We start from the raw sequence: 17,505 nt of genomic DNA, 5'->3' as shown, positions 1-17,505 counted from the left end.
CTTGACAGTTTTAGTCTTCAGGGAAACTTTTAGCGCTTAGAGACAGCTCTGAACATTTCTCTATACAGTTTTTATCCGTGCTACCTAATATATGAAGCGTTTTAAAGAGGTCATATCATGTTCAGTCACGTTTTTATTGATCTGTGAGTTAAATAGGTCATGGAGTTACTATGAAAACACTTAAACTTAAAACCCCCTGTTCCAGCTACTCCATTTCATATTATATTATTAGTTTGGTGTTTTTCTTTTCTCTTATGCTTACCAATGCATTTATTTGATTAAAAGAAATCGGTAGTGATATGATTTTTATATTTGATTTTTTTTTTTTTGAATATGTAATTTATTCCTGTAATGGAAAAGCTGATTCCTCTCATTCCTTATTATTTCTCAATATTTTTGTGGAAACTGTGATCCATTTCTTCATGATTCCTATGTTTAATAAACAGCATTTAATTTAAATGATTTTTTTGTAAAATTGTAAAATACTTAATTTAAAAAAGCAATTAAATAATAATTATTTTTATATTAAGTAATATCATACTGACTGCAAGCTTTTGGATGGTGGATCTGATGTGAATATTATTCTTATTATCATCATCATTGTTATTAATATTTGTGTTGCAAGTAGTTTTTTAATTTTTTTTGAATGGAGAAAGGATTTTGTATTTAAAACATAATGACCAGCTGAACCTTGACCACTTTTTAATCTCCCATATGAGCACGTCAGCATAAATGGAGCCATGGCTTATTGGTAAACACACATGCTATAGACAAGTTTCTTCTTTACTTTCCAAATTGCCAGTGTGTTGTTATTGTTTCACTCTGATATAAAAGTTCTTTATTAGAAGACGGATCATCACTGTTGACATTGAATTCCTGCATCCCGAAGTCCCCTGAGCGCGTCTGAAGTCGAATGCCCTTTAAGAACAGACGGGTCTTATTTCTCTCTCTCTCAATGGGGCCTCTGTGTGTATCTGTGTTTATGATAGAATACAGAGACCGCGGCACTTCTACAGTAGTTGGTGTTAGTGATATGAAGTGCTGCAGGATGGTTCGGATTAAATTGCCACCCTGGATTTGTACACTACGTCTTATCACATGAGGCCAGCCCGGCCTCACTGACAACCCTCTTTACTGTCTCCAGGCTCTCGGCTGGCAGAGCAGCAACCAACCCCGGTGTTTCTTTGCCCGATAAAGCTAGAGAGGGGCAGATGCTCTGGAGTGAGAGAGCCAGTTTAGAAACAAGGACGGGAAGGAGATTTCAGATGCGGCCAACATCCCTGTGGAGAGAGGGAGAGGATAGCGGAGAAATCGCCGTTATCCCCCGTATCGATTAAGGTTTGTGGGGGCTGGTTTAGAGGAGCCAATATAAATCATAGTAAGCGATTTAGACTGTTCCATTATGTTAAGGGGTGGGAGGGCCATTTTCTGTTTTTCATTAATGATGACAGAGCCTGTAAATACATTTTACCCCTTTTTTAATTTATTCCAAAGCCGCGTGCCCGGCAACCGTTACGGCTCGTTTATGATTACATAACTGCTCAAGGCCACGCAAGGCATTTAAGATTCATACGCCACTCACACAAATTAAATAATGTGTGATCGATGCTTTAAATCCATCCAATGATTGCGTGGATGTTGCCATGCTTTACAAATCCCTCTTTTTATTGAGGATGAGTGCTTGTCATCTCAGCATTAATGTGTGTAGGTATGGGTATAAATAACGCAAGGATGGTCGTAGAAGGCAAGGGAAGAACGCAGATTACAGAGAATTAATATGGAAATACACATTGGGAAACAGTTTGTTGTGAATATAAGATTGTTTAGAAGAGCCAGTGTTTGCCAGTGATGTGTGTTGGACTTCTGAAATGTCTAGGCAATGTTTCCTCTCTGGGTTTAGGTTCTTCCAATTTGGTGTTTACGTACTCTCACAGAGTTTCTCAGACTTAAAGGCATATTAAATGGAATTTACCTCACACTTGGGATTATGAACAAGCAGCAAATACTACAATATTTATATTAGAACTTACATGCTATTTATTAAAACCTGGTTACGTCAAAATGTTTTTAAACATCTATCTATCTATCTATCTATCTATCTATCTATCTATCTATCTATCTATCTATCTATCTATCTATCTCTATCTGTATCTGTCTGTCTATTTTTACACATTTTTAACAAACTTTGCTTTTGTAGTTATTATACTTATACAATATACGTCTTTTTTATTTTAAATTTCTTTGCTAAATTGTTTTTAAACTTTATTTTTGAAAAGTCTGAATTAGTTCTCTTTTGTTGGTTCCATATTATATATTAAACCCCCTTGTTTGATGCAGATCTATAAATAGATTTCCAATACAGGTATCAGCCAATCACAGCCACGCTTCTTCTGATATGATTTTTCTGCTGCATTTTGTCACTGTCCTCGTCACATACACATGGAAATTTTTATTTTTTTTTGGTTGCACAGATTATGGCTGTGTTCCAATCAAACATGTCTTCTCAGTATATTGCTCTGACAGTCGAAATTTTTTTACTGACGTTTTCTCCAACCGGTCATTAAAATTCCTTCATCTGCAGGATGAAGAAGTTGTGACTTGGCCTGAATTGCACTTTGGGCTGTTTGATTTAAGCCTAATTTACTGTCCTGTGGCCTTGTACCATAAACCCCATCATTGATTGAATGTCAGTGCTGGTGGATTTGTGTAAATGAGAGCGGGGTTCTTCTCTTAAAACGGGGAGGACACGAAGCCTCAAAGGCAAAGTCGTGGGTGTGCGTTTATGCAAATATCTTCACGCATGCAATATTCTGATTTAAGCGTGGCTTGAAAAAGATGTTGTATGCTATTATAGTAATGATGTTTGCACTGAAATATGGGAAAGTTTTTTGATGTTCTGTTCTGCGCAGCTCTTAAAATAAACATGGCCTTGTGTGCTCCTCATCGCCAGCCTGAGCTCATTTCCTGTAATAAAACATGCACACTGTAATATATTAAAATGTCTTTCTCTCTATGCTGGGGGTGCTGTTGCTCACCCTGGATCCTCTATTGACTGTCTGTTTCCTCTCAGGGGAGGAAAAAGGAACACACCCTCCAGCCCCGTAAGCACGAGTGTTGCGTTCCATAACAATGCCTCTGGCCACTATTAGCATACCCGGAGAACAATCCATCAATTTGGGTTAAATTGTACAAGCCGTGCTGCTTCTACGTACACATTCCTAATGAGCTTATGAATACGGTGTTGCAGTGTGGCTGTGCTGCAGAAATCTGCATATGTAAAAAGACACATCCTCAAATTACATTTGACTTTGCATGAGCACATTAATCAGGGAATAGAAAAATAGTCCCGCTCTGAATGTGAGAGGGTCTGCCCGGTGCAGTGGGTCACAATGCACCATTTTCTTCCACAACATCTGATGATTCCGCGAAGGTCACACCTCACGAGACGAGAAGTGATGGTGGAAGTGTCTCGTATGGCATTTGGAAATTTCCCACTCCTTGGGATGTGTTCACAATGCAAGGCAAATTGGCGTGTAGGAAAAAATGAATAAAATTACATTTACAAATTATACAAATTTTTCTAAAAAAATTTTTTATAATATTTATTTAGAAATGGATTTTTTATGAATTATATTTAAAGTAACAATCACAGGCAGTGCATATTAATGCATTAGCAAAGCGTCTTTTTTTTTTTTTTGGTAATTAATACAGTCAGACATGTGTCTTGACCTGTACGTAAAACCTATAATGAGATATTTTCCATTTGAGTAATTCAAGCATGAAGTACCACCTTCTGACAGGCAACATGCCAGCCACATTTACAGAGAGCAGGCAGTGTAGAATGAGTAAGGAAGGTATTCACACAGGACACGTTCTTGCATTTAAAACAGCTGGACGTCTCAGAAGTCCAGTCTCAGAAGAGTCTTTTGTTTAATAAGTTTTAACTTGACACAATCTCTTCAAAATGTGGCGCTCATGCTGTGAGACGCTGCAACGCAGAAAGACGTGACAGAACAGCCAAAGACATTTTTCTGATGCATAGTAATTCCATTGAAATAACACAGGCAGAATGTGAGAACGTGTCCTGTTTGAACAACTCTATATTCAGCGTATTGCATAAACAATATATGTAATAGTTTTTTTTTTTCCTCTGCTTTTTTATATATGTGATTTTACATTACTGTTCAAATGTTTGGGATTCGTTTTTTTTTTTTTACATGTTTTAAAAAATCTGCAGTAATTTGATCAAAAATACAGTTAACACAGTAATAGTGTTACATAGTTACAATTTTCAATTTTTTTTTATTCATTTCTGTGTAATATACATACATACATACACACACACACACCGAAACAGTGACCAGGCCAGAGATTCATAAACTCCCAGCATAATAAAATGTCTGCTTATGAAGTAAAGGATCCTTGGAGTCTGGGTGTCTGTATGTGTGTGTAGTCCTTGTAATGACTTGTATCAGGGACAACCTGTTTTGGGATAGCGCAGTATGGCGTGTTTTGCCATTAGCTCTGGTTCTTTTAATTAGTCTGAGTATGTTACGCTTGAGAGCTTCCAATTATGGATTGACGTCTTGTTCTCACTGCATATGACGGATGGGAAGTTCATCAGTCAGAAAACAGAACTTAAATCATTTGGATTCATCCCACATTCTGAAGGAAGCGAATGATATTATGTTTCATGACTGGAAGGAGAGCGATGGAGCTTAATGGCGAAAAAATAATAGGAAACATATGGCAAGGAAGTTAATCAAGTTAAATCAAACAAAGTGCTGTGGAGGAGTGAAAGTGTTAGCGTGTGACTCTCATGAGTATGCTGACATTAGCATGCCTAGCGCATGTGTGCTTAGCATCCCATGTGACCGCATATTCGCATATTTAATTGTATTGGTTTATGCAGAGCATGAATTAGTGGCAATAATGACTGTTCTGATCCATTACTGTAGCATAATGAAAATGATTCCTCATATGGCCGTGTTTTCTGTTATTATGTTTTCTGCAGTCGTATTGGCTACTATGCCCATGAGGAGGCAGATGTGTGCTAAATGGCTTCAGGTTTTGTATTCATCAATGAGGCTTTCGAGAAGGAAATGTACCTGCACATGAACACTAGCAGACGGTGTTCTCCGGGAAGTTTTTTGGTTTTCAAAGTACTCTGGCCACCATTCATTAACTCTTTCACCGCCACTTACAAATCACTTCCCCTCCAATGATTTATGGCAATCCCTGTTCTAGGTGTATTACGGTAAGGAAGGGACTTGCTGGGTCTACCGGCCTTTAAAAAATGCCAGTCATCATAAATGGTAGGATCAGAGACGACGTAGACCATAATATAAATGATATATGTAGATCATGCATGTAGATTGTGTTTTGACCGTTTTGAATCTGATTGGGATGAATTAGGCTAAACATGTGTGTACCTGTTTGTTCTTTTTACTGAATGCAATTTCAATTATTCATATAATTATTTAAAGGTAAAAGAATATGATATTTGAATGTATTTTGCTTGAAAATGCAGTACTTTAATAAAAAGTAAAAATGTTGTATTTCTGATGAAACCTATCCGTATTCAAGTAATGATGAAACATGAACACATAAAAATAGAATTAAATATTCTGAAGTCAAATTTAGGGGAAAATCCTCAGAAATGCGGGCGCTGGCTGGCAACTTTTTAAAAAAACGTTGGTGGAAAAAGAGTTCATCCTGGTAATTTTCAATATTGCTCCTTATTTACAACTTGCTTGCCTTTTTAAGGTGAGATTTTTATTTATAAGCAGAAATCACTAAGCTCTTACACATATACAATTATTTGTACTTCAAAGTTGAGCCTGGGACACATGTGATACCACTTGGTGAGAAGGCTTTGTGAGCCGCCCATCTACCCAGGTTTAGTTCAGGTAATTCAGTGTGAAGAACCGGCATCTTGGGCATCCATTTCACTCTGCACTCCCCATTCCGCTTCACGTCTGCAGCGGTGATAACATAGCTACTAAGTGAGTGGGAAAGTCTGATGATATCTAGCTAATGGATTTAAATGATGTTCCCAGCTGGATGTCTCACCCAAGGGCAGCCATTTTCCTCAGCTTCCATCCAGTCCAGACGCTTTACATTCTTCTTAAACCTCTTGCGTTCCTGCAACAGCAAGCAAATCAACTTGCAGAGTGCAATGAATATTACATCAGTGCCTCAAGGTTCATGAGATCGTGGGTCGCAGACAGTCAAGGTGGGCTGTTTTTTTCTGTCACTTGTCAGTGGTATTTTGCATTAGATGCCGGTCATCCATAATTTCAAGGATTTTACACAAGAAAACTTATTGGTGGTTTATGGAGAGTTCATTGCCTGATATATGTATTTAATTGTGCACGCTCATTTCCATGATTTTTTTCATTTAGATTATCATCACTGTCTAATGCTCACTTAAAGTTAATCTTTCAGTCATTTAAAAACCATAAGTGTAATCGTGAATATTCATATTCATACTCTTGTGATAAGCATTTCGTTTTTTTCTTTTTAATATTTGATTATTTTGTCTAAATAAATAAAAAATATAATGATGCAATATAGTATATTACTTTAATGTTACATTATTACTTTTTTTCTCCATTTCAAAAAGTTATTTATCCATTATTGGCTATAACAACAAACTATATAAGTCATCTTTTTATATTGGTCAGAATGTTAATTTTGGATCATCATTAGCCTCTTGTTCTTTCAAACGAGGCCTAATTATATTGACCTAAGTATTGTACAGAAAAATAAAACATAAATTCATCTCTTATGGTGATGGACATGTACTGAGCTCTTCGCGGATTGGCTTGCGCGACAACACGCCATGCAAATTTTGGCTTGAGTTGAAATTGTTCACATCCAACGTGTTAACTAGTTCATGTTATTGATGTCGCCCGGCTTTTTTGTATGTAATCTATTTGCGCAAATAATTGAATTTGAAAAGCTAATGTAATTATTCCAGCCAATCAGCGAAGAGCTTATTGACATGGCCGGTTTGACGAGTCCGGTTGCATCAGAAATTTGAAGAATGGAGCGTTATGTTTTACATGCACGAGTGACACGAAAAACATCCCACGAGTAAACTACAGTGATAACATGATGCAAATATTCACAATTAGGCATTTTCTCAGTGGTTGCTGGCTGGAGATTTTCCTAAATCTTGCAGACACTGCACATTCAACTTGCCAAACGATATTGTTTAATTTCTGTCTCTAGAAACGTACACAGTTCCATCACATCTACATTTTTAGCCTTTTCATGGTGAAAGCACAGTATATTTTTTATGTGAAACCTCCTGATATTTTTCCTGGAGAATAACACTAAAAAGTACATGCGTTTGAACCGTCTGCTCTATGCACTTGTCTGGTTGGCAGAGTTTTCTGTTGCTCTGATGTTTGTTGAGAAGTGCTTTTATAGATTACAGCAGAAGAATATAAGTAGAATGACATCTTTAGTTCCTAAAGACAATGCTATGCTACTTGTCATCTATTATTTACAAACCCTTGCGCACATACTCCTTTACGCTCTCGCTTCACATCAATACACCTATACAAAAACTGAGCTATGGGTCATTTTCTCTCTCTTACTAAGGCTGTTAAACTGAACAGTGTCAGAAATATCTAGAACTGAGGTGATAGTGGGGCTGTAGACAACCGCATGCAATGTTGGCTATTTCTGGTGTGAAATATGATCGTAATTGTATTAAGAAAGTGCTGAAACACTGTTTCCTTATGGTATAATTAGTCTTCAAATTCAGGAAAAGCAATCAAAGCAGTCATGTTCTTCACAAGGGACAAAAAAAGAAAATGTTCACTTTAAACATTCTTTCACTTAAGATCTGAGCTGCATTTCCCAAAAGCACCGCAAGCTTAAGTTGATCTTACAGTCCATTGGTGTGAATGGTTTTTGATCTACTTAGGCTTATGATCTTTTGAAAAACACAGACTTGTTTACTTAAAAGGTTTGTCCACTTAAAAGATTTGTGCACTTAAAAAAAGATCTTTCGCTTAAGAGATTCGCTCATATTAAAGATTTGTTTACTTTAAAACATTTGTTCACTTAAAAAAATGGGATGCTTTTCCCAGAAAGATCGCAAGTTGATTGTAGAGGCGATTGGTAGTTTCTACGACCTACTTAGACATACAACACTTTTAGGAAAGGGTCCTGTTCATTTAGGAGAAGAGATTTGCTTAAAAATAATGATTCGTTCACAACCACAACATAACTACCACAGATGATTTTTACACATAATTCAGCCACAACTTCAAACTGATGAAACTGCTTCTTTACACTTGTAATTAATTTTTATGTGTTACGTTTTAAGGGTAGCTAAAAGATCCATGTTCATTTTGTCTGACATTTTGGAATATCTCAGCTATTTAATTTTGCTTTTAAAGATCTAGGCTGTTTCATAGATGATCCAAAGTTGACTATTGGTGTAGCTGGGCTCCCTGGATTACTAGCAATTGAATATGTTTAAGACTACATACTACGAAGCTGGTAATCCTTGGCAACTGGTTCATTATCACAATCGCTTATTGTAGCAAGCTGACGCTTTTATAAAACACAAATACAGTCTCCACATTAACTTTCATCTGTAGTCGTTGCTGATCCTCTCCTTTCTCTCATCCTCCTCTCCTTTGTTCTGACCATCTGAACTCCGTCTTTAGACCATAAACTTCTTTAGTGAGCATGATGCAGGTCAGGGCCCCCATGCCAGCACTGTGATTGAGTTTCATGCTTAGCCTGTTGGGGGTCCGGAGTGCCCAGTGTTGCCTTTGAGAGGGAAACGAGTGAAAGAGGCAGCTGGCAAATCCTCCAGCAGGAGGGCAAGGGCTCGCCTTCTTCCACTCTGCGTCTTCCGCAACCTGTGAAATGAAATTCCACCACAGCTTTACTCAAAGCTGACGCGCCAACTGCCATTACTTCCCCGGCTTTGACTTTTATTTCCCCGAGCCGTGAGTTGCCAACCACAGCGGCTTTGTAGTCAAATTGATTCCATTCGTTTGATGTATCATTGTTGTCAGTGCTAAGCAGATCACCACTGTGCATGAATATATCCACCCTAGAGTCTCCACAATGAAATCCATTTCCATTTTCTACCGTTTTTTCTTTTCTCTCACGCCATTTTTACACGGTTGTGTAAAATGAGGGAGGCGCGCCGTTTCTTTGAAGAGCCTCTGTTTCTGGAAATTCAGTAGAAGAACCTTTTTGAAAGATTGAAATTTCACCTTCTCCACTTTAAATATTAATTCTCCACCTCCTGCAGTCGAGCCCTTTGTCGTCAGACCTATACATTTTGGCAGGATTTCACTCCCTCTGACGGTTATATGTGAATGTATCTCATCAAATTGCTTCTCCTCTGGCTTTCTCTGCATTGTTATACGTTTTGACATAACAATCCATTCATTCTAGCGATGAGCACTTGAGCACCTGTCGAGACTCTCAAAGACTTCACAGAGAAACTCTTGCAGAGACATTCCACTTTACATTCCTGTTTTCCCAAAGTACTCTTTTTGTGGTTTGAAAATGTGTATTCAGGCTTCACTTTTTCACTCTCTGTGTCTGAGATGATTTTCATATTTGCTGCCCTTATAACCTCTGCTGCATATCATAAGATTGTCAAAGTGGGCTGTGGAGAGAAGAAAACACATTTAATATAGCTTATAAACAGGTAGAATGCACACTCAACTGAAGTGACACACACGTAATTCCACTAAAAGTTCTGCCCGTCATTCATTACATGAACCCCCCCCCCTCCCTTATGTTTGTTTCTTGAACATTTTTGCTACATCTGCTCCTAGTATGCATGGTTTAACACGTTTAACCATTTTTAAATCCATTCCACAGATAATCCCACAAAATCAGTGGCAAAAATGCAGAGATTCCCAAATTCCATCTACAAGCGAAAGGATTTTAATCAATCAGCATTAACTTTTGATTTGGAGTCAGAAACATTCCATCTTGGTAAAGAGATACAGTACTGCACTTCGCCCTCTGCTGGATGCATCTTAAACCTACATTTGAGCCATATTGCTAGTGTTACTTTTTATCTGGTTTGGTTTTCTTAGCTGTGAATGAGAATTCCAACAATGACCCATTAAAGTGTTTGAGCTAAAAGGGCTCTTCAGTGCATTCAGTGAGGTTGTGGAAAGCCAGTGTTTACAAGGCGGATGCATTTATTTTTAAGTGCAACAAAGCTGTCAGCTGTGTTTCTCCCAGAATACCTCTCTAACACCAGAGCCTTTTAGCTGCCCATCTCCATTCACCAGCACCACATTAGCACAACAAAATGCCACTTACTTTAAATAGGCTTTTTTTGGCCCTTTTTGTGTGATCGTAATAAGTGCTTAACAAAATGTCTGTTGGTAAGAGTATTCATGGCATTACAAGACCTTTTGTTCTTGCAGTAGTTGCTGAAATGGCATTTCCTTATGGTAACTCATACTTATGGATCCATACATCACAGGATGTATCTAGTTGTTAAAGGAATAGTTCACCCAAATATTAAAGTGGAAATCATTGTTCTTCTATATTGTGGAAAACAAAAGCAGGAGTTTAACAGGATGTTCACGCTGCTCTTTTCCATGTATTGCAAGTGAATGACCAAATTTGTAGTTCTCAAAAAAACAGTAGTTTATATAACTTGTATACTTCACTGTGACTACAATTGAGATAGAGATAAGTGGTATTTTCTGTTAATATGGACTATGCATTTAGAGATATTAATGCCTGACTTTGACTTTGAATATAGTGGACCTTGAACTTGAGTGAACCACTGTTAAAGTACTTTTGTAATTTTGTCAATAGTTGTCATTGTGCAAAAGAACATGAAAATCCTGCCTAACTGCTTTTGTGGTCTACAGAAATAAGAAATTCATAAAGGTTTGAAGCAAATTGATCCCTTTAAGTATTTTTAACAACCTTTTTATCGTCATGAGTTCACTTTTCCGCTCATTACAGATAATGTCTCTTTAAGGAATGTACAAATCAAATTAATTTACAGCATGTGCAATCTGGCAGAGACTGGCAGTGTGTGGTCGCTTTTATTATGTAAAGTCACAGATTAGAACGTGTGAAAACTGATATGATCATCCCAGATTTGCTTATTAAAGATATCCTGCCGTCTCTGTTTCCATGACATTGAAATCAGAGAATCCAGGGCTTTTTGGAATGAAAGTTATTAAAACTGCTTGTGATTAGAGGACACAGACAGGTAGAAGATGTTTGTGTTTTTCTTGGAAGATTAATTTGAGGGAGAATGTATTTCTAGAATTATGTTGTTCACAGAAAAAGGATGACATACAGTATCTCTCTGCTGAGTTATTTTCAGATTCTGAGGATAGAGTTGTAAAGGCCAATCCATAGCCCAGAACCAGCCCAGTTTTAAAATTCCTTAAGTAATTTCTCATTTAATTCAAATTTAAATATACAAAGTAACAAAAAGCAATAGATTTTGACTAATTTAATGGTTTAAGAGTTTTCTCTAAGAATATAAATTCATATACCTGTCAGTTGTTTGGGGTCTGTATGTGTTTTTATTATTCGATTTATTTTATTTTATTTTTTTAAAGAAGTCTCTTATGCTTTCCAAAGCTGTATTTATTTGATCAAAATACAGTAGAAAAGTAATATTGTGAACTATTATTATTATTATTATTATTATATTATAAAAATGTTTTCTAATTTTAAGTAAAAAAAAAAAAAAAAAAAAAAATTATGTCAAATTACTGCCATTACTCCAATCCCTGGTGTCACATGATCCTCCAGAAATTATTCTAATTCGCTGATTTAGCACTCAAGAACAATTTCTTTTTATTTTGTTGAAAACAGCTGGTCAATTTTGTTTTTCAGGATTCTGTGATGAATTTTTACTGTTACTTTAGATGAATTTAATGCTACCTTAAAAAGAAGTCTTATAGATGCCAAACCTCTCAAGCATAAGAACCTTCTAGTATATTAACATTCTTCTATTACTTCATATACCTGACGTACAGTAAATTTACTATATTCTAATCAGTATTTGCATACTGTAACATAATACAGTATCCATGTATGACTAACAGTGTGACTAACACTAACAATAATACAGTATGCATCTTAGCTGTTTTGATTTACAGAGGATTGACTGTTAATTTGTCAGAAATCCATGCATTTTAAATCTAATTCATTTGGCATTTCCCACCTTCAAACAGCATGACAGAATTGTCATAGAAACAGGTTAAAGGTAGACCAGTTCCACACGGGGAAACCTGCAGCCTTTATAACCCTGAGCAAAGTGTTTGTTAGAAACTTGTGTGTGATGTCAACCAAAGAACAAATTCAATTATTTTTTTCCAAAATGGCAGCATTGCGTATAATGCGGTGACTATACTTTTGTCATTGTTGAGTTATTTTACCTTGTACCATCTGATACTGAGGGGGAAAGAAATCTGAGGGAAGGAATATCGTTTTTTTTTGTGTTTTCCAGGTGCGAGTTTAATGGCGGTTCCATATACCAGATTTTTACTTTGATATTAGGAATTTTTCATTCGCCGTTTTGTTTTAACTAAGTACTGTGAGGCCGGAGCAGCCAGGCTGATCAAACCCAGACCTGGGCAAATCAAATGGCTTTGGTTTTATTCATTGTTTTTCAGCTTTGTTTGCATTGCAATCAGTGGAGACAATGTTATGCTCTGCTTTGGAAATCTTTTCTGAAAATGCTGTGGCGCTGGACCAAAAGTAAATTGCTTTTTTTGCTGTCTTTTTTTTTCTGGTTGCTGCTGGGATGTGTTTTTGTTGAACTGAAATAATGAGGGTAAACCGGCACACACTCACACCCACATATGTCGCAGACTACATCCTACACACACCAGGTGTGCAAAAACAAAAGGGTCGATAAATGGCCGCTTGACTGCCCCTTCATCCGTTGGCAGCACGCACTGGCCAGTAGCCACATAACAACAAAAGACATCCGTGAGTTTTACATCCATGCGCTTTTAGTTTGCATTACGTTTTGATATTACTTTTTACTTCTTCCTATGTTAGGGTGGAGGCCGGTTTCCAGAAAGTTCTTCAGGTGGATCTGGAGGTCAACGGGTTGTTGGATCCTCTGGGAAGTCGCTCGGTGACATGGCAGATCGAGTACCCCATCTCCCGAACCCTTTCGGATGAAATCCAGACACTCATTCGTCTGGCCCCACACGAACTCGGGGGAATCGTACCATTGGCTATGGTGAGTTTAGTCGCTCGTCGACTCATTCTTAAAGTCCAAACATGCAATGCTGTTCTTTTGTCCTCTTTTATTTGTCACTGTTTGCATATAAAATAAATTATAGCTGTTTCAGCCATAATATAAGATGTATCACGCAGGAAATGTTGATGTGTCATCTGAAGCAACAGTATGACTAACACTAATTAGCTGTAATTTGGTTAATTGAGCGTGCAGTCTGCTTTAAAACCGGCAACTGGGTCAGGACCAAAAGTAATTAATTTAAAATGAGAGGAGACTGTGAGGAACCTCAAACAAATAAGGTTAAATAGAAGATAATAAAGGTTGTTTTACTCTATATGGTGGCTGGGCAATCACAGCTGGTGCTATTCCTGAGTGCGGAACCACATAACATTTAAAACAGTGGTGAAGCATGCAGCAAGATATATTTACAAGATCTCGGGACAGATTTACTAAATAGTGCAAATCAGAGCGTAATTCCATAAAAGTGCTGTTTGGAGGGGAAAATCTGTGGGCGATTTTCTAACAATACGCGCATTAAAAAACACAGGCCAGAGCAAACTACTAAAATGACTGCATGCTTTAAGATATTTTTTTGCGTTAAATACTAGTAATAGCAGCAAATACCTATATCATACTAATAGTATATCATGTAGAGTGATTAATTTTAATACTCCCATAAATTTTGCTTCTGAAATGAAAACTCATGCAGATGCATTTTCGTTATGGTCGGGCGCAAAAATAACTGTGTCCAGGACTTTTCAGCGCTAATACTTCATTGTGCATCTTTAGTAAATATTGACAGGACTTTTTAACGCCAAACCATGGTTTGCGCTGGTGTAAACTGTTAATAACTATGCCCTTTTACGTATAGAACTGCACAAAAGTAAAAAAGGAATGTTTATTCTGATAAAGACATTTTTTTTCTAGTAAATATAGAAGTCAAACTAAACAATGGGTATATTTACAATGTTACAGGTGTTTTTCAAATAAAATAAAAAAATGTTTATTAAATGCAATACTGAAAAATGTATCATGATTTTCACAAAAAAAGCAACTATTTTTACATTTATAATAATTGTTTCTTGAGCATCAAGTCAGCATTTTAATGAAAATGATCATGTGACACATGAGACTGGAATAATTGCTGCTGAAAATTCAGCTTTGCCAGAAATAAAATTTTCAAACTTTGTTGTAAAACATTAATGCCTGCACTGTAGAGTGTATATAATATTTTTTTAAATATAAAAATGTTGGGGTTGTTTTTGAAAGAAGAAAAATGGTAATATTGTAAATGCTGTTAATAGATCCATAGCACCTCATCATGACCCATAATGTGCCTCCTATCCAGTGAACATTGGGCTTACTCCATTAAAATCACTCCCACAGTTTCTTCTATAGACATAGCATACTTCAGTGGAACTTTTAAACCCATTTATCCTTTAAATCCTATGCACATATTCACATAGATTGAAAGATATGACAAACAGCATAATACTGCTGTGTGGTATTTTGTGCACTTTCCTCAGTGTTAATGATCAGTATATGGATAATTTACACATCGCTGTATTTAGAAAAAAATATCCAAAAAATAAATAAGGCTGTCTGCGATTTCAGTGCAGCGCAACGAAATTAGAAAAAAATATGTTTTGAGTGCAAGTTTCATCTTTTAAATAAAGCGAGAGGCTGAGGCAAGGAGAAAAATTGTGTTTGATTAGAGGTGAGCTACACGTCTGCTCTTCATTGGCTTCTCTTCAAGAGGGCGATTGGATGAAGATTATTTCATTTTGATGTGAAAAGGTTTGTGTATTTTCTGCAAACCGCTGAAATCTGATTGCTCCCTCTCGTTAGCTAAAGCGTTTCACCTTCCTCTCACAACCTTCACATGCAAACACACACACACACACACACACACACACACACGGTAGATTTGGTTCTCTTTTGCATATCATCTTGAATTATATCCCCTTGCCTCTTTCGCAGCCTGTCTTAATTGCGTTTTACAGTGCAACGTTCTCTCACATACCCTATGGCTGCTTTTCCCCTTGTCTATAACAATGACATTGCCATCACCACACCTTGTTAAACTTAATCAAGACTTCGTTAAGCCAGCAGCAGAGTCAGCGGGCAGCTTTAATCACCCCGAGCGGGGCCATCCTCTCCCCCTCCTCTCTACCTGTCTAATGTGGAGGAACTACGCAGATTGGTGTGACAGGAACAATGGCATACGATAACAAAGGCAAGAGACTCCAATCTGTCCCATCGGAGGCTTCTGCTCCATTAGAATTAGCTTTTTCCCCTCTCGCGGACACCGGCTAATTCCGGCCTGCCAGCTGTCTCTTCGGCCTCATTAGAGAGGACAGCCGCCGCGGACCCGTTCCCCAATCGGTGGCCAAACAAGCACCATCAGCCGTTGCTTTTGAGAGCTGTGCTGTCTCGGCCCATTACGGTAAACACAGCCAGTCGTACAGTAGCGACGAGGGCGGAGAATGATGTAATAACATTGTGAAAATGAGCCCGGATGCCCTCAGAGCCTGAGTTCGACACCCCCGGCTCGAGCCCGTTCGGCCCACCGGTGCATTTCGCACAACAATCACGGCCGCAGACAGAGAGACAACAGCTACCAATCACTTGTGTTGTCTGGGCCTCTGACGGAGCGCATTTGTCTTGAGCTCTCGGAATGCTGGGAGAGCAGATTGTTGTGTTACACAGCAGGAGGGGATCAATGTAATCACATCACTTTCAACTTTTTGAATGAGGAGATGCCCTAATAGGATTTGGCAGTGCATGATACCCTCAAAATGCAGGAAATCTGTTCTGGCTCATTAGGATGCATCAGCGTGCTCTTTGGCTCTCTCTCCCTTTATAATGTGTGTGTTTGTCTTTCTTCCTCGCTCTGTTTCTATACCTCACAACTTTTTGAATCAAGTTTACTTAAGCTCCTTGTAATTGGCCGTTCAGCCCTCTCGAAGGCAAATTTCGGTCCCTGCTGAGCTTGTTTTCTGTTGACTATTGAAAGCGCTCTCATTCTTGTTTGCCACCCTGTCTTCTCGTGGCACTCAGAGAGTTTGTTCAGAGAAAAGCAAAATCAAACAAATTGCCAAGTCAGAGGCATCTCCCTTCAAACCCCTCTTCTGATTTTTTTTTTTCCTTCCAGGATTTGTTTTGTTTGGTTCTCCATAGCCTCTTGGCCTTAGTCTTGAGTTTCGGTGCGTGTCAGGCTTTTCTTCAGAGCTCATGGGTTTCTCTGTTCTCTGAGCGATGCTGGCCTGCTGTTTGTCTTCCTTCAAGTCTGTTTGAACATTGTCCTCTGAAAACCGCCTACAGGACAGGGTAATACCTTTTCCTTTGTATTTTCCACAGGCCGTAGGCCATAAATCAGGCAACATTTTTGAACTACTCATCAAATTTACTTTGAAGAACTAGCTGCTAGTGATTCTTTTCTTGCTAATAATTAGAGTGCACTATATATCAGTACTAGGGCTGCACAATTATTCAAATTTATAATCTTAATTACAATTACTGACGCCACAATTTCCTAATAGTTCAAAGCAGCAATTAATTGTTCAAAATTCACTTGTTATTTTGTGTGCTTAAGATATTCTTTTCTTTCTACGTGTTATCTTAAGTTTAGCATTATAATACTATGCATATTTTTACTTTTTTATTTAAAGAAACCTATTCCATGTATAGTTCACATTTGATTGTTTTTAGCTTGTTTATTTTTATCTAAAAAATATGGCATGCGGTTGCTTCAAGCAGTGTGAATGTGAAGTGTGATGATCGAAATGACTATTTCAAGGAAATAATCAACAATTATAATTTTCACATCTCTAATCAATACCATATTGAACATTTAATTGTGCATGCTCATTTCCTATACAATATTTTACACTACATTTGCTGTCATCTAATGCTCACTTAAATTTTGTCTTTGAAAATACCAATCATTTTACTCTTGTGATGTCCTGATAGCCCTTTGCCTGATGTCAAAAAGATTTTAAAATTAGAATTTTAATTCGTAATTATAATCTCACTGGATTAATACAATATATGGCAAAATGTTTGAAAATGTAAACTGATATTTCCTACTGACACACTCCAGCAAAAAGTAGAAATAACCTAAAACCTTTTTGTTCTACTACTTTTGGCCAAGGCTGAATTTTTGTTGATAGTAAAAACTGTAAAGTGCCACGCTGTTATGTAAACTAAAGACTTTTGGATTTCTACAAATGAGTTGTTCTTTGAGGCTGGTCTGCTACTAAACCAGCATT

At 37.4% G+C, this 17,505-nt stretch overlaps 1 protein-coding gene across 1 annotated transcript in view; it reads left to right on the top strand.

Moving 5' to 3' along the window:
• LOC122326958 (transmembrane protein 132C-like) overlaps positions 1 to 17,505 on the top strand; it is a 111,333-nt gene that overhangs the window by 73,632 nt on the left and 20,196 nt on the right. Inside the window, exon 5 of the mRNA XM_043222183.1 lies at positions 13,048 to 13,234. Coding sequence (XP_043078118.1) covers positions 13,048 to 13,234 — 187 coding nt within the window. The remainder of the gene's footprint in view (positions 1 to 13,047; positions 13,235 to 17,505) is intronic.

The sequence above is a fragment of the Puntigrus tetrazona genome, chromosome 21 (assembly GCF_018831695.1).
Source record: "Puntigrus tetrazona isolate hp1 chromosome 21, ASM1883169v1, whole genome shotgun sequence".
Lineage (NCBI taxonomy): Eukaryota > Metazoa > Chordata > Actinopteri > Cypriniformes > Cyprinidae > Puntigrus > Puntigrus tetrazona.
The sequence above is the reverse complement of the archived record's forward strand: the minus strand, read 5'-3'. Positions and strand labels throughout refer to the sequence as shown.